Source organism: Oncorhynchus clarkii, chromosome 9 (genome assembly GCF_045791955.1).
Source record: "Oncorhynchus clarkii lewisi isolate Uvic-CL-2024 chromosome 9, UVic_Ocla_1.0, whole genome shotgun sequence".
NCBI classification, from domain to species: domain Eukaryota; kingdom Metazoa; phylum Chordata; class Actinopteri; order Salmoniformes; family Salmonidae; genus Oncorhynchus; species Oncorhynchus clarkii.
Window position 1 is genome coordinate 73,134,205 of NC_092155.1, and position 25,976 is coordinate 73,160,180.

Consider the following 25,976-nt stretch of genomic DNA (forward strand, 5'->3'; position numbering starts at 1 on the left):
ACAACAAAGTCGCTGTGTTTACTTTAATTTCATTGTCATTTATTTAACCAGGATAGTCCCCTCAGTAACAATTGGCCAATGTTTTCCAGGGAGTCCTGGGTAAAGCCTTTCAACTGAACAGAGAAACTAAAGCAATTTAAATAAAGCATGTGAACCCTCTCCTCTCCTCTCCTCTCCTCTCCTCTCCTCTCCTCCACTCTCCTCTCTCCTCCACTCTCCTCTCCTCTCGCCTCGTCTCTGTGAACTTAAGTGAACTAAAGCATGTGAACTAATGCATGTGAACTAAAGCATGTGAACTAATGCATGTGAACTAATGCATGTGAACTAAAGCATGTGAACTAATGCATGTGAACTAATGCATGTGAACTAAAGCATGTTAACTAATGCATGTAAGATGGTGCCGATAGAGATGGCAGCTTCGCTTCTAGTCCTTCATTTTTTATGTATTATTTCTTACAGTATTAGCCCAGAAAACCTTAAGTGTTATTACATACAGCCGGGAAGAACTATTGGATATCAGAGAGACGTCAACTTACCAGCACAACCAGCACTATGACCAGGAATACGACTTTCCCAAAGCGGATCCTCTGTCTGCACCTCCCAGGGCATTTGAACTGATTCCGACCCAAAACAACACCGCCGGAGGAGAGGGTGCCGGAGCGGTCTTCTAGTGAGGCTACGGATGTGCGCACACCACCCACCGCTTCCGAGTATACTACTCGCTAATGTCCAGTCCCTAGCTAACAAAGTCGACGATATCAGGGCAAGAGATGCTTTCCAAAGAGATATCCAGGATTGTAACATACTCTGTTTCAAGGAAACATGGCAAGCTGGGGACATGCCGTCGGAGTCAGTACAGCCAACGGGATTTTCAGTGCAACGGGAATGAACATCCCTCCGGTAAGAAGAAGAGCGGGGGTGTATGTTCATGATTAACGACTCATGGTGTAATTGTAACAACACACAGGAACTCAAGTAATTTTGTTCACCTGACCTAGAATTCCTCAAAATCAAATGCTGACTAAATTATCTCCCAAGAGAACTCTCCTTGGTTATTGTCACAGCCGTGTGTATTCCCCCGCAAGCGGATACCAAGACGGCCATCAAGGAACTTCACTGGATTTTATGCAAACTGGAAACCATATATCCTGAGACTGCATTTATTGTAGCTGGGGATTTTAACAAAGCTAATATGAGAACAAGGCTACCTAAATTCTATCAGCATATCGATTACAGTACACGAGCGAGTAACATGCTCGACCATTACTACTCTAACTTCCGCGATGCATACAAGGCCCTCCCCCACCCTCCTTTTGGCAAATCTGACCATTACTCCATCTTGTTGCTTCCCGCCTATAGGCAGAAACTAAAACGGGAAGCACCCATGCTTAGGTCTATCCTATGCTGGCCTGACCAATTGGATTCCACGCTTCAAGATTTCTTCGAAAAAGTGTAGTTATTCCCTCCGTAAGGCAATCAAACAAGCAAAGTATCAGTATAGAGACAAAGTGGAGTTGCAATTCAACGGCTCAAACACGAGACGTATGTGGCAGGGTCTACAGACAATCACGGATTACAAAAAGAAAACCAGCCCCGTCGTGGACATCGACGTCTTGCTTCCAGACAAATTAAACAACTTATTTGCACGCTTTGAGGACAATACAGTGCCACCGACACGGCCCGCTACTAATGACTGTGGGCTCTCCTTCTCCATGGCCGATGTGAGTAAAACATTTAAACATGTTATCCCTCGCAAGGCTGACGATGCAATCGCCATCACACTGCACACTGCCCTATGCCATCTGGGCAAGAGGAATACCTATGTAAGAATGCTTTTCATTGACTGCAGCTCAGCATTCAACACCATAGTACCCTCCAAACTCATCATTAAGCTTGATTCCCTGGGTCTTGACCCCGCCCTGTGCAACTGGGTCCCAGACTTCCTGACAGGCCGCCCCCAGGTGGTGAAGGTAGGAACGACATCTCCACTCCACTGATCCTCAACACTGGGGCCCCACAAGGGTGTGTTCTCAGCCCCCTGTTGTACTCCCTGTTCACCCACGACTGCGTGGCCATGCACGCCTCCGACTCAATCATCAGACGACACAAGAGTGGTAGGCTTGATTACCAACAATGACGAGACGGCCTACAGGGAGGAGATGAGGGCCCTCGAAGTGTGGTGTCAGGAAAATAAATCAAATCAAAGTTTATTTGTCACTTGCGGCGAATACAACACCTTACAGTGAAATGCTGAATACAGGCTCTAACCAATAGTGCAAAAAAGGTATTAGGTGAACAATAGGTAAGTAAAGAAATAAAACAACAGTAAAAAGACAGGCTCTAAACAGTAGAGAGGCTATATACAGTAGCGAGGCTATAACAGTAGCGAGGTTGTATACAGTAGAGAGGCTATATACAGTAGCGAGGCTATAACAGTAGCGAGGTTATATACAGTAGAGAGGCTATATACAGTAGCGAGGCTATATACAGTAGAGAGGCTATATACAGTAGAGAGGTTATATACAGTAGAGAGGTTATATACAGTAGAGAGGCTATATACAGTAGAGAGGCTATATACAGTAGCGAGGCTATATACAGTAGCGAGGCTACATACAGACACCGGTTAGTCAGGCTGATTGAGGTAGTCAGGCTGATAACCTCTCACTCAATGTCAGCAAAACAAAAGAGATGATCGTGGACATCAGGAAACAGCAAAGGGAGCACCCCCCTATCCACATCGACGGGACAGCAGGGGAGAAGGTAGAAAATTACGTTCCTCGGTGTACATATCACCGACAAACTGAAATGGTCCACGCACACAGACAATCGCGAGCATATTATCGGGCTGTATCACCACCTGGTACGGCAACTGCACCGTCCACAAGCGCAGGGCTCTCCAGAGGGTGGTGCGGTCTGCACAACGCATCACCGGGACCAAACTACCTGCCCTCCAGGACACCTATAACACCCGATGTCACAGGAAGGCCAAAAAGTTCATCAAGGACAATAACCAACCGAGACACTGCCCGTTCACCCCACTTCCATCCAGAAGGCGAGGTCAGTACAAGTGCATCAAAGCTGGGACAGATTGAAAATCAGCTTCTATCTCAAGGCCATCAGATTGTTAAACAGCCACCACCAGCACAGAGAGGCATGTGCCTACCTACAGACTTGATATCATTGGCCACTTTAATAAATTGATAACTAGTCACTTTAATAATGCCACTTTAAGAATGTTTACATATCTCACATTACACATCTCATATGTATATACTGTATCCTATTGTCACGCCCTGGCCATAGAGAGGTTTTTATTCTCTATTTTGGTTAGGCCAAGGTGTGACGTGGGTGGGCATTCTAGTTTCTGTATTTCTATGTTTTCTATTTCTTTGTGTTTGGCCCGGGTGTGGTTCTCAATCAGAGGCAGCTGTCTATCGTTGTCTCTGATTGGGAATCACACTTAGACATCCTTTTTTTCCTTTCGCATTTGTGAGTCGTTATCTTTGTTCGTGGCCCAAGATAAGCTTCAAGGTCGTTTCCTTGTTTTGTTGGCGACATTCATTTCAAATAAAAGGAAACTGTTTGCTCATTGGTCCATTTCCAGGAAGAGGATGGTCACACACACATAATGTCTATTCTATCTATTGCATCTTAGCCACTCTGTCACTTCTCATCCATATACATATATTCTCATCCCATTTCCTTTACTAGATTGTGTGAATTAGGTTTTGTTGTGGAATTTGTTAAGATACTAGGTTTTGTTGTGGAATTGTTAGATATTACCTGTTAGATGCTGCTGCACTGTCGGATCTAGAAGCGTAAACACTTCACTACACTGGCAATAACATCTGCTAACCATGTGTATGTGACCAATAACATCTGTTAAACATGTGTATGTGACCAATAACATCTGTTAAACATGTGTATGTGACCAATAACATCTGTTAAACATGTGTATGTGACCAATAACATCTGTTAAACATGTGTATGTGACCAATAACATCTGCTAACCATGTGTATGTGACCAATAACTTCTGCTAACCATGTGTATGTGACCAATAACATCAGCTAACCATGTGTATGTGACCAATTACATCTGTTAAACATGTGTATGTGACCAATAACATCTGCTAACCATGTGTATGTGACCAATAACTTCTGCTAACCATGTGTATGTGACCAATAACATCTGCTAACCATGTGTATGTGACCAATAACATCTGCTAACCATGTGTATGTGACCAATTACATCTGTTAAACATGTGTATGTGACCAATAACATCTGCTAACCATGTGTGTGTGACCAATAACATCTGCTAACCATGTGTATGTGACCAATAACATCTGCTAACTATGTGTATGTGACCAATTACATCTGTTAAACATGTGTATGTGACCAATAACATCTGCTAACCATGTGTATGTGACCAATAACATCTGCTAACCATGTGTATGTGACCAATAACATCTGCTAACCATGTGTATGTGACCAATAACATCTGCTAACCATGTGTATGTGACCAATACCATCTGCTAACCATGTGTATTTGACCAATAACATCTGCTAACCATGTGTATGTGACCAATAACATCTGCTAACCATGTGTATGTGACCAATAACATCTGCTAACCATGTGTATGTGACCAATACCATCTGCTAACCATGTGTATGTGACCAATAACATGTTATTTGAGTTGATATGAACTAAAGCGTGAGACAATGAGGTGCTATAACTGTAATAGTGAGGAGGTGCTCAAACTACTGTCTGATAGTGTGTGTGTGCGCGATGTTGTGAGGATGCTTGGGATGAGGGTGTTGTGCTGACAAGCAGGCATACACACACACACACACACGGACACACACAACACACACACCTCTGTGCTGCGGTTAGTTTGTTCCCTCAGCTAATTGTGTCTATTATGAATAATGCATGTTGAGAGGCCTAGCTGAGTCTTTGAGATGAACATGAATTAATGATGGGCCAGTAGAGAGTGTTGCTTACCATAAACTGACAGAGAGAATGAATCATTACAGAGTCAGGTCTTAATGAGCAGTCTTAATGATGCAGTACTTCAGTCTGTTACACTGGACAGCACTTCAGTCTGTTACACTAGACAGTACTGCAGTCTGTTACACTACACAGTACTTCAGTCTGTTACACTAGACAGTACTGCAGTCTGTTACACTACACAGTACTGCAGTCTGTTACACTACACAGTACTTCAGTCTGTTACACTAGACAGTACTGCAGTCTGTTACACTACACAGTACTTCAGTCTGTTACACTAGACAGTACTTCAGTCTGTTACACTAGACAGTAATTCAGTCTGTTACACTGGACAGCACTTCAGTCTGTTACACTAGACAGTACTGCAGTCTGTTACACTACACAGTACTTCAGTCTGTTACACTAGACAGTAATTCAGTCTGTTACACTAGACAGTACTGCAGTCTGTTACACTACACAGTACTTCAGTCTGTTACACTAGACAGTAATTCAGTCTGTTACACTAGACAGTACTGCAGTCTGTTACACTACACAGTACTTCAGTCTGTTACACTAGACAGTAATTCAGTCTGTTACACTGGACAGCACTTCAGTCTGTTACACTAGACAGTACTGCAGTCTGTTACACTACACAGTACTTCAGTCTGTTACACTAGACAGTAATTCAGTCTGTTACACTAGACAGTACTGCAGTCTGTTACACTACACAGTACTTCAGTCTGTTACACTGGACAGCACTTCAGTCTGTTACATTAGACAGTACTGCAGTCTGTTACACTAGACAGCACTTCAGTCTGTTACACTAGACAGTACTGCAGTCTGTTACACTACACAGTACTTCAGTCTGTTACACTAGACAGCACTTCAGTCTGTTACACTAGACAGTACTGCAGTCTGTTACACTAGACAGTACTGCAGTTTGGGCTGTGGCGGTCATGAAGTTTTGTCAGCCGGTTATTGTCATGCAAAAGACTGTGGGTCTCACGGTAATTGACGGTTAATTAACATAAACACGTTTAGCGTCTCCAGGCCTCCTCATTGGCTACAAGCCTCTGATGGAACATCTACATTTAATAAGGTCTCATAAATCAATATAAACCATCACAATAAATCCATTTTTTATTTTAGGCAGGTCTAAAGAAACATGATATGAATATTATTTTTATTCCGGAGAACAGAATATGAGTTGGCCTACTGTATGTTATCTGTCTATGCCCCATGATATAGGCTGTAGACTTGTTCAATTAGAAGACTAGATATGCTTATTAGTTTCATTATTTTAGAATAAAGAAGACTATAATTTAACTTAGCTTAATAAAATGGAAAGGATATTTTTTCCCATCCCGGAGTGAGTGTGCATATTGGAGTGGCTACGTTGAGCATTAAAGTGGTCATTTGAAACAAGTCTTATATGATAGATTCAGAGTTATTTGGCAACTTTAGTTGTGACTGATACAAACCTTAGAATGTCTTAGAAATGAACACATATATGGGCTGCAAGATGCGACCAAAGGCAGTTAATGAATTGAGAAAGTCTCAAAAAAAAAGCTTGTGCTCTGTTCCTTTCCTCAGGCTGCACAGCTGTTCTCTCACCAAGTGATCATCATTTTCACCCATCAGGCAATTCTCAATGTAATCTGGTCTTTACTAATGAGTTAATATTAGTTTTGATTTAGAATGGCCCGTTGTCAAATGGGAAGGTACAGAGGCAGGGGGAAGAAGGAAAAAAGTCATCTACAGTGCCTTGCGAAAGTATTCGACCCCCTTGAACTTTGCGACCTTTTGCCACATTTCAGGCTTAAAACATAAAGATATAAAACTGTATTTTTTTGTGAAGAATCAACAACAAGTGGGACACAATCATGAAGTGGAACGATATTTATTGGATATTTCAAACTTTTTTAACAAATCAAAAACTGAAAAATTGGGCATGCAAAATTATTCAGCCCCTTTACTTTCAGTGCAGCAAACTCTCTCCAGAAGTTCAGTGAGGATCTCTGAATGATCCAATGTTGACCTAAATGACTAATGATGATAAATACAATCCACATGTGTGTAATCAAGTCTCCGTATAAATGCACCTGCACTGTGATAGTCTCAGAGGTCCGTTAAAAGCGCAGAGAGCATCATGAAGAACAAGGAACACACCAGGCAGGTCCGAGATACTGTTGTGAAGAAGTTTAAAGCCGGATTTGGACACAAAAAGATTTCCCAAGCTTGAAACATCCCAAGGAGCACTGTGCAAGCGATAATATTGAAATGGAAGGAGTATCAGACCACTGCAAATCTACCAAGACCTGGCCGTCCCTCTAAACTTTCAGCTCATACAAGGAGAAGACTGATCAGAGATGCAGCCAAGAGGCCCATGATCACTCTGGATGAACTGCAGAGATCTACAGCTGAGGTGGGAGACTCTGTCCATAGGACAACAATCAGTCGTATATTGCACAAATCTGGCCTTTATGGAAGAGTGGCAAGAAGAAAGCCATTTCTTAAAGATATCCATAAAAAGTGTTGTTTAAAGTTTGCCACAAGCCACCTGGGAGACACACCAAACATGTGGAAGAAGGTGCTCTGGTCAGATTAAACCAAAATTGAACTTTTTGGCAACAATGCAAAACGTTATGTTTGGCGTAAAAGCAACACAGCTCATCACCCTGAACACACCATCCCCACTGTCAAACATGGTGGTGGCAGCATCATGGTTTGGGCCTGCTTTTCTTCAGCAGGGACAGGGAAGATGGTTAAAATTGATGGGAAGATGGATGGAGCCAAATACAGGACCATTCTGGAAGAAAACCTGATGGAGTCTGCAAAAGACCTGAGACTGGGGCGGAGATTTGTCTTCCAACAAGACAATGATCCAAAACATAAAGCAAAATCTACAATGGAATGGTTCAAAAATAAACATATCCAGGTGTTAGAATGGCCAAGTCAAAGTCCAGACCTGAATCCAATCGAGAATCTGTGGAAAGAACTGAAAACTGCTGTTCACAAATGCTCTCCATCCAACCTCACTGAGCTCGAGCTGTTTTGCAAGGAGGAATGGGAAAAAAATTCAGTCTCTCGATGTGCAAAACTGATAGAGGCATACCCCAAGCGACTTACAGCTGTAATCGCAGCAAAAGGTGGCGCTACAAAGTATTAACTTAAGGGGGCTGAATAATTTTGCACGCCCAATTTTTCAGTTTTTGATTTGTTAAAAAAGTTTGAAATATCCAATAAATGTTGTTCCACTTCATGATTGTGTCCCACTTGTTGTTGATTCTTCACAAAAAAATACAGTTTTATATCTTTATGTTTGAAGCCTGAAATGTGGCAAAAGGTCGCAAAGTTCAAGGGGGCCGAATACTTTCGCAAGGCACTGTATGTACTCCAATAGTGAATGGAGGCCGTGCTCTTTCCCGCTAGGTCTGTTTTTCAGTTGATGCCTGCTAGGCTACTTTGGTTTCATAGCAGAGCTGTGTTTAATATGAGCAGCTGAGAATTACATATAAGAACATTTACTTCACACCACACATTAATTTGTTTTATGTTGGAGTATAGGCTAGACCCGTTATAGTATAAACCCGTGACGTACCAGAGACATCTTAAATCCGTTTTGTTTAATAATTTTCTGGCAGACGTAATATATGGTAAGATATATTTTGCATAATGGAACAATCGTAATTTTAATTCAGTCATTTTTTTGGGGGGGGGGGGGGGGGGGGGCTTGGGGTGATAATCCTATGTATGAGTTCTAATATGCGTACGGATGTGTTTTTAATTAATCATCACCATTTCCTGTTGTTAGGCTTTGAAACAACATCCACAATGAACATGTTTTATCACTCAGTTTCAACCTGTTGTTGAGCTTCTTTCTTCAAATGGATCATCACAGTGAGGTGAGTTTTTTTTTTTTTTAAATACTGTTTTAATGATAAGTGTTTGATGTGATTTTTCAATTTCATTTGCATTGATGTCAGAGTGGTTAGAGGGACAATAGAGCCCTGAGTACCAGGCCATTAGAACCTGATGGAGGGACAATAGAGCCCAGAGTACCAGGCCATTAGGACCTGATGGAGGGACAATCGAGCCTTGAGTACCAGGCCATTAGGACCTGATGGAGGGACAATAGAGCCCGGAGTACCAGGCCATTAGGACCTGATGGAGGGACAATCGAACCCGGAGTACCAGGCCATTAGGACCTGGTGGAGGGACAATCGAGCCCTGAGTACCAGACCATTAGGACCTGATGGAGGGACAATAGAACCCGGAGTACCAGGCCATTAGGACCTGATACTCGTTAGTGAGTTGGGTACTACCAAAGCATGTCAGAGTGCATAAGAGGAGATTACCATGACTCAACAGTCACGTGGAATTCTACTGTGGTCATGATTCTGACCGCGTGTTGTGGTCGGTAATACAGTCACCTCAACAGCCCTAATTGCAGTTTGCTACACTACACAGCACTGCAGTCTGGTATAGGGAAACTCACACAGTATGAAGCAGAGGTGTGGACTCGAGTCACATGACTTGCAACTCGACTTTGACTTTAACATCAGTGACTCGTGACTTGGACTTGAGCGTTATGACTCGACCTGACTTGATACCCTCCCCAACCCTCCCCAACCCTCCCCAAGTCTCCCCAAGCCTCCCCAAGCCTCCCCAAGCCTCCCAACCCTCCCCAACCCTCCCCAAGCCCAAATATTCAAAATGATGCTATTAACAAAAGTGTGCAGCGCATCAACTCTTCATTTAACGGATTACAGTTTGAATCGGACAGCAGCCAATCAAATTGCGCCAGCTAAGAAACAGTTGAGCGTGGCAGTGCAGAGGAACGTCGGCGGGTGAATTCAGATGGAGCCCTTGGAAAGATGATACCCCAAATTATTATTTTCGGATATAAAGACGACGCTGTATCAACAAAAAACAGATTGCAACTTGCAGAACATGCGGGAAGAAAACGACAGACGGAGTCGCAACAACTTCCAACTTTGTTAGACATTTGAAGCTGCACAAAGAACAGTAAGTCGTGGCTGATATAGCCGACAGCTATATAATTTATTACTTTACTGGTGTAGCATGTAGGCTAACGTAACGTTAAATCAATGAGCCTCCACACAGTCAGTCAGTGCGGGTACATGAACATTGCCTACTTAGCCTACTGTAACCACAGAGAGAGAGAGAGAGAGAGAGAGAGAGAGAGTGTGTGTGTGTTAAGGTTGGGCGATTGTGGGGGGGGGGGGATCTTTCTCATGGCTATCCATGTATTTCCATGGAAAAATAACGTTTATTTGGAAGTAATAAATACAGTGCCTTGCGAAAGTATTCGGTCCCCTTGAACTTTGCGACCTTTTGCCATATTTCAGGCTTCAAACATAAAGATATAAAACTGTATTTTTTTGTGAAGAATCAACAACAAGTGGGACACAATCATGAAGTGGAACGACATTTATTGGATATTTCAAACTTTTTTAACAAATCAAAAACTGAAAAATTGGGCGTGCAAAATTATTCAGCCCCCTTAAGTTAATACTTTGTAGCGCCACCTTTTGCTGCGATTACAGCTGTAAGTCGCTTGGGGTATGTCTATCAGTTTTGCACATCGAGAGACTGACATTTTTTTCCCATTCCTCCTTGCAAAACAGCTCGAGCTCAGTGAGGTTGGATGGAGAGCATTTGTGAACAGCAGTTTTCAGTTCTTTCCACAGATTCTCGATTGGATTCAGGTCTGGACTTTGACTTGGCCATTCTAACACCTGGATATGTTTATTTTTGAACCATTCCATTGTAGATTTTGCTTTATGTTTTGGATCATTGTCTTGTTGGAAGACAAATCTCCGTCCCAGTCTCAGGTCTTTTGCAGACTCCATCAGGTTTTCTTCCAGAATGGTCCTGTATTTGGCTCCATCCATCTTCCCATCAATTTTAACCATCTTCCCTGTCCCTGCTGAAGAAAAGCAGGCCCAAACCATGATGCTGCCACCACCATGTTTGACAGTGGGGATGGTGTGTTCAGCTGTGTTGCTTTTACGCCAAACATAACGTTTTGCATTGTTGACAAAAAGTTCAATTTTGGTTTCATCTGACCAGAGCACCTTCTTCCACATGTTTGGTGTGTCTCCCAGGTGGCTTGTGGCAAACTTTAAACAACACTTTTTATGGATATCTTTAAGAAATGGCTTTCTTCTTGCCACTCTTCCATAAAGGCCAGATTTGTGCAATATACGACTGATTGTTGTCCTATGGACAGAGTCTCCCACCTCAGCTGTAGATATCTGCAGTTCATCCAGAGTGATCATGGGCCTCTTGGCTTCATCTCTGATCAGTCTTCTCCTTGTATGAGCTGAAAGTTTAGAGGGACGGCCAGGTCTTGGTAGATTTGCAGTGGTCTGATACTCCTTCCATTTCAATATTATCGCTTGCACAGTGCTCCTTGGGATGTTTAAAGCTTGGGAAATCTGTTTGTATCCAAATCCGGCTTTAAACTTCTTCACAACAGTATCTCGGACCTGCCTGGAATGTTCCTTGTTCTTCATGATGCTCTCTGCGCTTTTGACGGACCTCTGAGACTATCACAGTGCAGGTGCATTTATACGGAGACTTGATTACACACAGGTGGATTGTATTTATCATCATTAGTCATTTAGGTCAACATTGGATCATTCAGAGATCCTCACTGAACTTCTGGAGAGAGTTTGCTGCACTGAAAGTAAAGGGGCTGAATAATTTTACACGCCCAATTTTTCAGTTTTTGATTTGTTAAAAAAGTTTGAAATATCCAATAAATGTCGTTCCACTTCATGATTGTGTCCCACTTGTTGTTGATTCTTCACAAAAAAATACAGTTTTATATCTTTATGTTTGAAGCCTGAAATGTGGCAAAAGGTTGCAAAGTTCAAGGGGGCCGAATACTTTCGCAAGGCACTGTATATAGATATTTTTAAAAGCATTCATGGTTTGCGTAAATGTAATATACTAACTATTACTTATAGATATTTTTAAAAGCATTCATGGTTTGCGTAAATGTAATATACTAACTATTACTCTTGTTAAAAATATGAAATGGTACTACATTTGGTAGTACCATTGATTCGGACTTGCCTGACTTGACTTGGGACTTGAGTGCTAAGACTTGAGACTTACTTGTGACTTGTAAAACAATGACTTGGTCCCACCTCTGTGTAGTATTGCAGTCTGTTATAGGGAAGCTCATATAGTATGTAGTACTGCAGTCTGTTATAGGGAAGCTCATATAGTATGTAGTACTGCAGTCTGTTATAGGGAAGCTCATATAGTATGTAGTACTGCAGTCTGTTATAGGGAAGCTCATATAGTATGTAGTACTGCAGTCTGTTATAGGGAAGCTCATATAGTATGTAGTACTGCAGTCTGTTATAGGGAAGCTCATAAACCCTGCTGTGGGCTCTCAGATCTTAGGTCTTCTGCACCTCTCTGCTGCATCTTTCTGCTGCACCTTTCTGCTGCACCTCTCTGCTGCACCTTTCTGCTGCACCTCTCTGCCTCCCCTCTCTGCTGCACCTCTCTGCTGCACCTCTCTGCCTCCCCTCTCTGCTGCACCTTTCTGCTGCACCTCTCTGCTGCACCTCTCTGCTTCACCTCTCTGATTCCCCTCTCTGCTGCACCTCTCTGCTGCACCTCTCTGCTGCACCTTTCTGCGGCACCTCTCTAACCTTTTATTTATTCATTTAACCTTCATTGGCACCTCTCTAACCTTTTATTTATTCATTTAACCTTCATTTAACTTGGCAAGTCAGTTAAGAACAAATTCTTATTTACAATGGCGGCCTACCCCGGCTAAACACTAACCCGGACGATGCTGGGACAATTGTGCGCCGCCCTATGTGACTCCCAATCACGGCCGGTTGTGATACAGTCTGGAATCTAACCAGGGTCTGTAGTGATGCCTCTAGCACTGAGATGCAGTACCTTGTCACTCGGGAACCTGAACTAGAATACATTGTGGGGTGGGGCCTCAGCTTTCTCCCTTTAAGAATAGAAGACGTTGTGGGAGAGATGACTTTACCCCTCTAACTTACAACACATTGTTATTATACAGTGAGTCCAAGGGGTATGAATACTTTCTGAATGCACTGTACATTGTGGGGAGAGATGTCGTTCAGACTCTGCCCCGCTATCCGTAAAGGGGCAATCTGGGATTCCAAAATCAACAAAGCATTCACACCCAGCCATTTGTTTTGGTAAACAGTTCAGAGATGGCTCTGCAGAAGGGTGATGTACCAATCACAGATTGTCCCTTTAACTGGAATACATTGTGGGGAGGAGATGCTGGTTAAATCCTCCTCACAGCCTTCTCTGTAAGCTTAACAACAATATATTATAGAGTGAGATGTCGGATACAGGGCTCTGACTGTGCACAACCTCCGCTTCCTTCCCTCTAATCTTAAGTAGAATACATTGTGAGGAGAAGATGTGGAGATGTGGGAGAATCCAGTTAGGAACAACAGGAACGTGTAATGTGATTTATCTCGAATTCAGCCTACTCTTCAGCCTTCTCTCTACCCTTAACTAGAATACATTGTGGAGAGGAGATGTGGAGATAATATAAGATTCATGTGATTTATGTAAAGCATGGACCAATAGACCTGGGAGTCTGAACTACAGGAAACAACCGGGAGTCTGTACCAGGAAATCCACTTATTAAGCCACTAACTACATCAATATATCTGTCAGCTCAGCTGAATGCTATGGAATAGTTAATGGGGTAATTATACATTACAAACATTACAACCCATACATTATATATTAAAGCAATAATTGTGCAGATCCATCTTGGGGATTGTAAAGTAATCTAATCTCAGTACAACATGAGGTGATTGATTGAGCGACATAGCCCAACCTATTGCATAACAAATGGAGAATCCTAAAATGAATCAGAAGAGCCCCGGTCTGGCATGAACCCTGAAAGACAACTTACTGCAATCACAACTACCTTTTAAAAGAATACTGTAGGTATTCATCACAGAACTAACAACAACGAAGTCCACATATTGCACTGCTCATCCTTCAAGGTAATTACTATGCAGGTACTATATGGAGCAGTAGTATGGAGGTACTATATGGAGCAGTAGTATGGAGGTACTATATGGAGCAGTAGTATGCAGGTACTATATGGAGCAGTAGTATGGAGCAGTAGTACAGAGGTACTATATGGAGCAGTAGTATGGAGGTACTATATGGAGCAGTAGTATGGAGGTACTATATGGAGCAGTAGTATGGAGGTACTGTATGGAGCAGTAGTATGGAGGTACTATATGGAGCAGTAGTATGGAGGTACTATATGGAGCAGTAGTATGGAGGTACTATATGGAGCAGTAGTATGGAGGTACTATATGGAGCAGTAGTATGGAGGTACTATATGGAGCAGTAGTATGGAGGTACTGTATGGAGCAGTAGTATGGAGGTACTATATGGAGCAGTAGTATGCAGGTACTATATGGAGCAGTAGTATGGAGGTACTATATGACAGGTCCTCCCACAGTCGATATGACAGGTCCTCCCACAGTCGATATGACAGGTCCTCCCACAGTAGATATGACAGGTCCTCCCACAGTAGATATGACAGGTCCTCCCACAGTAGATATGTCAGGTCCTCCCACAGTAGATATGACAGGACTTCCTCACAGTAGATATGACAGGTCCTCCCACAGTAGATATGAAAAGGTCCTCCCACAGTAGATATGACAGGTCCTCCCGCAGTAGATATGACAGGTCCTCCCACAGTAGATATAACAGGGCTTCCTCACAGTAGATATAACAGGGCTTCCTCACAGTAGATATGACAGGTCCTCCCACAGTAGATATGACAGGTCCTCCCACAGTAGATATGAAAGGTCCTCCCACAGTAGATATGACAGGTCCTCCCACAGTAGATATGACAGGTCCTCCCACAGTAGATATGAAAGGTCCTCCCACAGTAGATATGACAGGTCCTCCCACAGTAGATATGACAGGTCCTCCCTCACAGTAGATATGACAGGTCCTGACCCCTCCTGTCTCAGCCTCCAGTATTTATACTGCAGTAGTTCATGTGTCGGGGGGCTAGGGTCAGTTTGTTATATCTGGAGTATTTCTCCTGTCTTATCCGGTGTCCTGTGTGAATTTACGTATGCTCTCTCTAATTCTCTCTTTCTCTCTTTCTTTCTCTCTCTCGGAGGACCTGAGCCCTAGGACCATGCCTCAGGACTACCTGGCATGATGACTCCTTGCTGTCCCCAGTCCACCTGGCCGTGCTGCTGCTCCAGTTTCAACTGTTCTGCCTGTGATTATTATTATTTGACCATGCTGGTCATTTATGAACATTTGAACATCTTGGCCATGTTCTATTATAATCTCCACCCGGCACAGCCAGAAGAAGACTGGCCACCTCTCATAGCCTGGTTCCTCTCTAGGTTTCTTCCTAGGTTTTGGCCTTTCTAGGGAGTTTTTCCTAGCCACCGTGCTTCTACACCTGCATTGCTTGCTGTTTGGGGTTTTAGGCTGGGTTTCTGTACAGCACTTTGAGATATCAGCTGATGTACGAAGGGCTATATAAATACATTTGATTTGATTTCATTTTATATGACAGGGCCTCCCAAAGTAGATATGACAGGGCCTCCTCAGAATAGATAGAGGCCAGTTCCCCCCTCATTTGGAGTAGATAGAGGACAGTTCCCCCCTCCTTCAGAGTTGATAGAGGACAGTTCCCTCCCTCCTTCAGAGTTGATAGAGGACAGTTCCCCCTCCTTCAGAGTTGATAGAGGACAGTTCCCCCCATCCTTCAGAGTTGATAGAGGACAGTTCTTCCTCCTACAGAGTAGATAGAGGACAGTTCCTCCCTCCTACAGAGTAGATAGAGGACAGTTCCCCCCCCCCTACAAAGTAAATAGAGGACAGTTCCCCCTCCTACAGAGTAAATAGAGGACAGTTCCCCCTCCTACAGAGTAAATAGAGGACAGTTCCCCCTCCTACAGAGTAAATAGAGGACAGTTCCTACCTCCTACAGAGTAAATAGAGGACAGTTCCCCCTCCTACAAAGTAAATAGAGGACAGTTCCCCCTCCTACAGAGTAAATAGAGGACAGTTCCCCCTCCTACAGAGTAAATAGAGGACAGTTCCCCCTCCTACAAAGTAAATAGAGGACAGTTCCCCCTCCTACAGAGTAAATAGAGGACAGTTCCCCCTCCTACAGAGTAAATAGAGGACAGTTCTCCCCCTCCTACAGAGTAAATAGAGGACAGTTCCTCCCTCCTATAGAGTAGATAGAGGACATTTATCCCCCTCGTACAGAGTAGATAGAGGCCATTTCCTCCCTCCTACAGGGTAGATAGAAGACAGTTCCTCCTCTTATAGAGTAGATAGATAGAAAAGTTAATTGTCTGTCTCCAACAAGTCTCATCTGGCTCCCCTTCTCATGTAGTCTAACCTTTGTCTATTCTAATAAAACAAATAAAAAAGTTCATCCTCCCACAGAGTAGATAGATAGCAGAATCCCTCCTACAGTACTAGGGCTATAAGAGACAGTGGATAGATAGGAAGAGTTCCACCCACAGAAAGAAGAGTACTGTGATTACAGGCGGTCTGTGGCAGGGTGAGACAGAGGAGAGCTCAGACCGTATCTACTAACTCAACACAAGGAGGACAAAAACACATTTGATGAGAGAGGGGCTGACACCAACGCTTAGCTTTATCAACTGTACACAGCTTGACTCTGGCTCACAAAGCCAATCTGCCCTGAGCCAAATAACAGACCCCATATCTCTTTAAAAATAGAGATTTAGCGCCCACTGCACCCTGAGCTTGTTATCTGTTAGCGGGTGGCATGTAACCTGATAACAACAGAGAGAAGAGAGAGGAACAAAGAGAAGAAGAGAGAGGCACAGAGAGAAGAAGAGAGAGGAACAGAGAGAATAAGAGAGATGAACAAGAGAAAAAGAGAGAGGAACAGAGAGAAGAAGAAAGAGGAACAGAGAGAAGAAGAAAGAGGAACAGAGAGAAGAAGAGAGAGGAACAAAGAGAAGAAGAGAGAGGAACAAGAGAAGAAGAGAGAGGAGCAGAGAGAAGAAGAGAGAGGAACAGAGAGAAGAAGAAAGAGGAACAGAGAGATGAAGAGAGAGGAACAAGAGAAAAAGACAGATGAACAGAGAGAAGAAGAAAGAGGAACAGAGAGAAGAAGAAAGAGGAACAGAGAGAAGAAGAGAGAGGAATAGAGAGAAGAAAGAGGAACAGAGAGAAGAAGAGAGAGGAGAAAGGAAGAGAGGGAGAGGAAGCTCAACAGCCATACACAGTGAGAGGAGGAGAGGGAGAGGAAGTTCACAGCCATACACAGTGAGAGGAGGAGAGGGAGAGGAAGCTTCACAGCCATACACAGTGAGAGGAGGAGAGGGAGAGGAAGTTCACAGCCATACACAGTGAGAGGAGGAGAGGGAGAGGAAGTTCACAGCCATACACAGTGAGAGGAGGAGTTTGGGCATTGCTGTAACTTTTTGGAATCTACGTGCCAAATGCACATCAATTAATTGGTTCCATTGCACCTGGCAGGCAAGCTCTGCTAAAGTAAAACATTTTAACCCCTGTTTTTGTGATTTTCAATTGGTAGTTACAGTCTTGTCCCACCTCTGCAACTCCCGTACGGACTCGGGAGAGGCGACGGTCGAGAGCCATTGATCCTCCAAAACGCGACCTTCCCAAGCCGCACTGCTTCTTGACACACTGCTCTCTTCACCCAGAAGCCAGCAACACAACTGCCGTTCGAAGTCAGAGTGCACGCGCCCGGCCCGCCACAAGGAGTCGCTAGAGTGTGATGGGACAAGGAAATCCCAGCCTGCTAAACTTTCCCCTAACCCGGACGATGCTGGGCCAATTGTGCGCCGCCTCATGGGTCTCCTGGTCGCGGTCGGCTAAGACACAGCCTGGGACGAACCCGAGTCTGTAGTGACTCCTGCCTTAGACAGTTGAGCCACTCGGGAGGCCAACAGCTAAAGTCTTTTTATAAAGAAAGAGTCATAGTATTTTAACCCAGGGGCACGTTCAGCAGGAGCGGTATAGAGTGGTATAGAGGGGTATAGAGCAGTATAGAGCAGAATAGAGTGGTATAGAGTGGTATAGAGTGGTATAGAGTGGTATAGAGCAGAATAGAGTGGTATAGAGTGGTATAGAGTGGTATAGAGTGGTATAGAGTGGTATAGAGGGGTATAGAGTGGTATAGAGCGGTATAGAGCAGTATAGAGCAGTATAGATCGGTATAGAGCAGAATAGAGCGGTATAGAGCAGAATAGAGCAGTATAGAGCGGTATAGAGCAGAATAGAGGGGTATAGAGCAGAATAGAGGGGTATAGAGCGGTATAGAGTGGTATAGAGCAGAATAGAGCAGAATAGAGCAGTATAGAGTAGAATAGAGCAGTATAGAGCAGAATAGAGCAGTATAGAGCAGAATAGAGCAGTATAGAGCAGTATAGAGCAGAATAGAGCAGTATAGAGCAGAATAGAGCAGTATAGAGCAGAATAGAGCGGTATAGAGCAGAATAGAGCAGTATAGAGCGGTACAGAGCGGTACAGAGCGGTAATTTCCGGTCACAACTTGCAGACTTGTTTACGTGTTGCTGTGCGTTTTGTTGCTGACCTTACTTTGCTACCTGACAACTCTACGGTTTTTATTTTTTAATTACCGTTTATATTTTTGGTTTTTCCCTCACTCAACTTTTTTTCATTCAACTTTTTCACTCCGGACGCTTTATCTGGACGTGGTTCGTCAGGACCTCCAACAACCAAAGCTAAATAGTAACATTGATATGATGCCTTCTAATTGTAGTCGCTGTGCTCATAATATACAGAAGAACGATCGCCTTACGGCGAGGATAGCTGTGCTACAAGCCCAGCTTCAGACGCAATCGTTAGGCATGGGTAATTTCAGTGTAGGAAAGGATGAAACAGCGTCTGTGCCACCAGTAAGTACAGATAGTAGTATAAATCCCCTGGCACAGTCCCCGCAGCCGGACAACTTTCTCATGGTTTCTGGAGGGAAATGCTGTAGGAATGCTCAACCGGTGTCGCTCATTCAGCCGACAGGAACTTTCAACCGGTTTTCCCCATTAAGCAGCGAGTCGGAGTCAGAGGCCGAGTCTTCTCTGGTCTCTACTCCTCCCGTTACGGTGTCTGAGACGCCGAAGCTTCCCACCATTAGCCCTGACAAATTGAAAACCCTAGTCATTGGCGACTCCATTACCCGCAGTATTAGACTTAAAACGAATCATCCAGCGATCATACACTGTTTACCAGGGGGCAGGGGTACCAACGTTAAGGCTAATCTGAAGATGGTGCTGGCTAAAGCTAAAACTGGCGAGTGTAGAGAGTATAGAGATATTGTTATCCACGTCGCCACCAACGATGTTAGGATGAAACAGTCAGAGGTCACCAAGTGCAACATAGCTTCAGCGTGTAAATCAGCTAGAAAGATGTGTTGGCATCAAGTAATTGTCTCTGGCCCCCTCCCAGTTAGGGGGAGTGATGAGCTCTACAGCAGTCTCACAACTCAATCGCTGGTTGAAAACTGTTTTCTGCCCCTCCCAAAAGATAGAACTTGTAGATAATTGTCCCTCTTTCTGGGACTCACCCACAAACAGGACCAAGCCTGGCCTGCTGAGGAGTGACGGACTCCATCCTAGCTGGAGGGGTGCTCTCATCTTATCTACCAACATAGACAGGGCTCTAACTGCTCAAAGCTCCACAATGAAATAGGGTGCAGGCCAGGCAGCAGGCTGTTAGCCAGCCTGCCAGCATAGTGGAGTCTGCCACTAGCACAGTCAGTGTAGTCAGCTCAGCTATCACCATTGAGACCGTGTCTGTGCCTCGACCTAGGTTGGGCAAAACTAAACATGGCGGTGTTCGCCTTAGCAATCTCACTAGGATAAAGACCTCCTCCATTCCTGCCATTATTGAAAGAGATCATGATACCTCACATCTTAAAATAGGGCTACTTAATGTTAGATCCCTTACTTCAAAGGCAATTATAGTCAATGAACTAATCACTGATCATAATCTTGATGTGATTGGCCTGACTGAAACATGGCTTAAGCCTGATGAATTTACTGTGTTAAATGAGAACTCACCTCCTGGTTACACTAGTGACCATATCCCCTGTGCATCCCGCAAAGGCGGAGGTGTTGCTAACATTTACGACAGCAAATTTCAATTTACAAAAAATAAAATGACGTTTTCATCTTTTGAGTTTCTAGTCATGAAATCTAATGCAGCCTACTCAATCACTTTTTATAGCTACTGTTGAGTTCCCTGAATTCCTATCGGACCTTGTAGTCATAGCAGATAATATTCTAATTTTTGGTGACTTTAATATTCACATTCCCACTCCAAAAGGCTTTCGGAGCCATCATCGACTCAGAGGGTTTTGTCCAACATGTCTCTGGACCTACTCACTGTCACAGTCATACTCTGGACCTAGTTTTGTCCCATGGAATAAATGTTGTGGATCTTAATGTTTTTCCTCATAATCCTGGACTATCGGACCACCATTTTATTACGTTTGCATTTGCAACAAATAATCTGCTCAGACCCCAACCAAGGAGCATCAAAAGTTGTGCTATAAATTCACAGACAACACAAAGATTCCTTGATAGCCTTCCAGACTCCTTCTGCCTCCCAAGGACGTCAGAGGACAAAAATCAGTTAACCACCTAACCGAGGAACTCAATTTAACCTTGCGCAATACCCTAAATGCAGTTGCACCCCTAAAAACTAAAAACATTTCTCATAAGAAACTAGCTCCCTGGTATACAGAAAATACCCGAGGTCTGAAGCAAGCTTCCAGAAAATTGGAACGGAAATGGCGCCACACCAAACTGGAAGTGGTCCGACTAGCTTGGAAAGACAGTCCCGTGCAGTATGGAAGAGCCCTTACTGCTGCTCGATCATCCTATTTTTCCAACTTAATTGAAGAAAATAAGAACAATCCGAAATGTCTTTTTGATACTGCTAACTAAAAAGCAGCATTCCCCAAGAGAGGATGGCTTTCACTTCAGCAGTAATAAATTCATGAACTTCATGCCCAATTTTTCAGTTTTTGATTTGTTAAAAACGTTTGAAATATCCAATAAATGTCGTTCCACTTCATGATTGTGTCCCACTTGTTGTTGATTCTTCACAAAAAAATACAGTTTTATATCTTTATGTTTGAAGCCTGAAATGTGGCAAAAGGTCGCAAAGTTCAAGGGGGTCGAATACTTTCGCAAGGCACTGTATTTTACCTCTTGGGGATGTCATTCGAAAACATAATGCTAACTTTCACTGCTATGCGGATGACACACAGCTGTACATTTCAATGAATCATGGTGAAGCCCCAAAATTGCCCTCGCTAGAAGCCTGTGTTTCAGACATAAGGAAGTGGATGGCTGCAAACGTTCTTCTTTTAAACCTGGACAAAACAGAGATGCTTGTTCTAGGTCCCAAGAAACAAAGAGATCTTCTGTTGAATCTGACAATTCATCTTGATGGTTGTACAGTCGTCTCAAATAACACTGTGAAGGACCTCGGCGTTACTCTGGACCCTGATCTCTCTTTTGACGAACATATCAAGACTGTTTCAAGGACAGCTTTTTTCCATCTACGTAACATTGCAAAAATCAGAAACTTTCTGTCCAAAAAATGAATCCATGCTTTTGTTACTTCTAGGTTAGACTACTGCAATGCTCTACTTTCCGGCTACCCGGATAAAGCACTAAATAAACTTCAGTTAGTGCTAAATACGGCTGCTAGAATCCTGACTAGAACCAAAAAATTTGATCATATTTCTCCAGTGCTAGCCTCCCTACACTGGCTTCCTGTCAAGGCAAGGGCTGATTTCAAGGTTTTACTGCTAACCTACAAAGCGTTACATGGGCTTGCTCCTACCGATCTCTCTGATTTGGTCCTGCCGTACATACCTACACGTACGCTACGGTCACAAGACGCAGGCCTCCTAATTGTCCCTAGAATTTCTAAGCAAACAGCTGGAGGCAGAGCTTTCTCCTATAGAGCTCAATTTTTATTGAATGGTCTGCCTACCCATGTGAGAGACCAAACTCGGTCTCAAACTTTAAGTCTTTACTGAAGACTCATCTCTTCAGTGGGTCATATGATTGAGTGTAGTCTGGCCCAGTAGTGTGAAGGTGAACGGAAAGGCTCTGGAGCAACGAACCGCCCTTGCTGTCTCTGCCTGGTCGGTTCCCCTCTTTCCACTGGGATTCTCTGCCTCTAACCCTATTACAGGGCTGAGTCACTGGCTTACTGGTGCTCTTTCATGCCGTCCCTAGGAGGGGTGAGCCACTTGAGTGGGTTGACTAACTGATGTGATCTTCCTGTCTGGGTAGGCGCCACCCCTTGGGTTGTGCCGTGGCGGAGATCTTTGTGGGCTATACTCGGCCTTGTCTCAGGATGGTAAGTTGGTGGTTGAAGATATCCCTCTAGTGGTGTGGGGGCTGTGCTTTGGCAAAGTGGGTGGGGTTATATCCTTCCTGTTTGGCCCTGTCCAGGGGTATCATCAGATGGGGCCACAGTGTCTCCTGACCCCTCCTGTCTCAGCCTCCAGTATTTATACTGCAGTAGTTTATGTGTCGGGGGGCTAGGGTCAGTTTGTTATTTCTGGAGTACTTCTCCTGTCTTATCCGGTGTCCTGTGTGAATTTAAGTATGCTCTCTCTAATTCTCTCTTTCTTTCTCTCTCTCGAAGGACCTGAGCCCTAGGACCATGCCTCAGGACTATGATGACTCCTTACTGTCCCCAGTCCACCTGGCCGTGCTGCTGCCTGCGGCTATGGAATGCTGACCTGTTCAACGTGCTACCTGTCCCAGACCTATTATTTGACCATGCTGGTCATTTATGAACATTTGAAGATCTTGGCCATGTTCTGTTATAATCTCCACCTAGCACAGCCAGAAGAGGACTGGCCACCCCTCAAAGCCTGGTTCCTCTCTAGGTTTCTTCCTAGGTTTTGGCCTTTCTAAGGAGTTTTTCCTAGCCACCGTGCTTCTACACCTGCATTGCTTGCTGTTTGGGGTTTTAGGCTGGGTTTCTGTACAGCACTTTGAGATATCAGCTGATGTACGAAGGGCTATATAAATACATTTGATTTGATTTATAGAGCGGTATAGAGCAGAATAGAGTGGTATAACTACCTATAAAGACATCTATCTGAACTCACTGAACTTCGGGCCCCAATGAAGACACTACGTCCTGGGTTAAGGGTAAAGGCAGGTTCCTGGCAGACCTGGAGATATTCTGACACTGACGCTAATCTTTATCGATATGTGCAGCAATCGCCCTAATGACCAATTGGTCAGAGCAAAAACATGCCTTAAGCCAAGCAATGAATATTCACAAGCCAATCAATAGACAATGATTGTCAGCAGCAACAGCATTCACCTGGAGACAGACAGGGCTGGAACACAACACAGTGCTGCTGCTGAGTCGGAGTATTCCAGAACAATTATAATTAGTGTTCCACAAGCTAGATTCTATATTGTTATGGAGAGAAAAAGAGATGCAGGTTGATTGAGCTACCGATGCTGGGGAGACAGTCATTCTCTCTGTTGACTAGTTTACAGTCTAGACTCATGAGGCTCTAAATTGTTATAGAAAGGAATGGAGAGTGGTTTGATTGAGTCTAGATTGTTGGAGAAAGCAAAATAGAGAGAGAGAGCGAGAGCGAGAGAGAGAGAGAGCGAGAGATTGAGAGAGAGCGAGAGAGAGAGAGAGAGAGAGAGAGAGAGAGAGAGAGTTGTTCTTCTTACCTCTCTCCACTGTTTGGTCTCCACGCCCTGAGTGTACAACACCACCACTGGGTAGGGAAGGAGGGAGGAAGGGAGGTGGGGAGAGAGAGAGAGAGAGGGATAGGGAGGGAGAGAGGGATAGGGAGGGAGAGACAGAGAGAGAGGAAGGGAGAGAGGGAGGGAGGGAGGGAGGGAGGGAGGGAGGGAGGGAGGGAGGGAGGGAGGGAGGGAGGGAGGGAGGGAGGGAGGGAGGGAGGGAGGGAGATTAGAAATACATTTGAATTACCATTTCTTCACTTCATAAAACAAAACAAATGCTCTTTCTATCATCACATTCATCATTAATAATATTCATTATGCACTGCCATGCCCGCTGTCTGCTCAGTATCACATTATCAGATCTAGCAATTAATCTCCCCAAGTGAGAGACTACACACTAACGATTAACAAAGCCTCCAACAGTGCAACAGTGATTGCATAATCAGAAATAGGATTTCTAAACAGTAGGTCTTCCTCTTTTATTTCCTCACTTCAAAACGGTGCTAGAGCAGAAGAAGCAGTGCATGCAGGGACAGAGCATGTGACCTGTCAGATATCACCCCAGGGCCTTCTCAGTGCATGCTGGGACAAGGCATGTGACCTGTCAGATATAACCCCAGGTCCTTATCATCTTTAGGGGAATTCGTAATAAGGGGACTGGGGGGAGATAGAGTGTGAGGGATTATACCTTGGTCTCATAGAAGGGGACTGTGGGGTTTCTACCCTGGTCTCATAGAAGGGGACTGGGGGGTTTCTACCCTGGTCTCATAGAAGGGGACTGGGGGGTTTCTACCCTGGTCTCATAGAAGGGGACTGGGGGGTTTCTACCCTGGTCTCATAGAAGGGGACTGGGGGGTTTCTACCCTGGTCTCATAGAAGGGGACTGGAGGGATTCTACCCTGGTCTCATAGAAAGGGACTGGGGGGATTCTACCCTGGTCTCATAGAAGGGGGCTGGAGGGATTCTACCCTGGTCTCATAGAAGGGGACTGGAGGGATTCTACCCTGGTCTCATAGAAGGGGACTGGAGGGATTCTACCCTGGTCTCATAGAAGGGGACTGGAGGGATTCTACCCTGGTCTCATAGAAGGGGACTGGAGGGATTCTACCCTGGTCTCATAGAAGGGGACTGGAGGGATTCTACCCTGGTCTCATAGAAGGGGACTGGAGGGATTCTACCCTGGTCTCATAGAAGGGGACTGGAGGGATTCTACCCTGGTCTCATAGAAGGGGACTGGAGGGATTCTACCCTGGTCTCATAGAAGGGTACTGGAGGGATTCTACCCTGGTCTCATAGAAGGGGACTGGAGGGATTCTACCCTGGTCTCATAGAAGGGGACTGGAGGGATTCTACCCTGGTCTCATAGAAGGGTACTGGAGGGATTCTACCCTGGTCTCATAGAAGGCCCTGCAATTTGGGATGCATCTAAGGCCTCTATACAAAAACACCCCCTGGAGGCCTCAAACGTAGTTCTCCTCTCCTCTCCTCTCCTCTCCTCTCCTCTCCTCTCCTCTCCTCTCCTCTCCCTCTCCCTCTTCCTCTTCCTCTTCCTCTCCTCTCCTTTCCCCTCCTCTCCTCTCCTCTCCTCTCCTCTCCTCTCCTCTCCTCTCCTCTCCTCTCCCCCTCTCCTCCACTCCACTCCACTCCTCTCCTCTCCTCTCCTCCTCTCCCCCTCCTCTCCTCTGAGGCAGCTTACCTTAAAGAAGCCCATGTGTGTTCAGTCAGGGCTGTGTTTGAACCATACTGTAGCTGCATTGCATTAAAAGGGAAAGTTCAGGATTTTGGAACTGATGCGATTGACCTACTTCTCCAGAGTCAGGTTAACTTAAGGATACCATTTGTATGTATCTGAGTCCAATATGAAGGAAGATAGAGGTATTTTGGCAAGCCAATGCTAACTAGCGTTATTGCAATGATTGAAAGTCATCGGGAACACCTATAGACTTCCAGTCACTGTGCTAATGCTACTTAGAAATTGTGCTAATGCTAGTTAGCACCTTCCTTCATACTGGATGAAGATACAGTACATACAAATGGTATCCACAAATTCATCTGACTCTGGGGAAGTAGATAAAAGGGCCTCATTGCCAAAATCACAAACTATCGCTTAAAGCTACTGTCTCTTTCTATAACTCTAGCTGTGATGAAGACCTGTCATATTACTCAA

The 25,976-nt window shown here is 44.4% G+C and overlaps 1 protein-coding gene across 3 annotated transcripts in view; it reads right to left on the reverse strand.

The window, feature by feature from the left end:
- LOC139417399 (copine-8-like) overlaps positions 1-25,976 on the reverse strand; it is a 214,340-nt gene that overhangs the window by 145,421 nt on the left and 42,943 nt on the right. For all 3 annotated transcript variants that reach the window (XM_071166673.1, XM_071166672.1, XM_071166671.1), the window contains exon 3: positions 23,792-23,838. In XM_071166673.1, the coding sequence (XP_071022774.1) occupies positions 23,792-23,838 (47 nt within the window). The remainder of the gene's footprint in view (positions 1-23,791; positions 23,839-25,976) is intronic.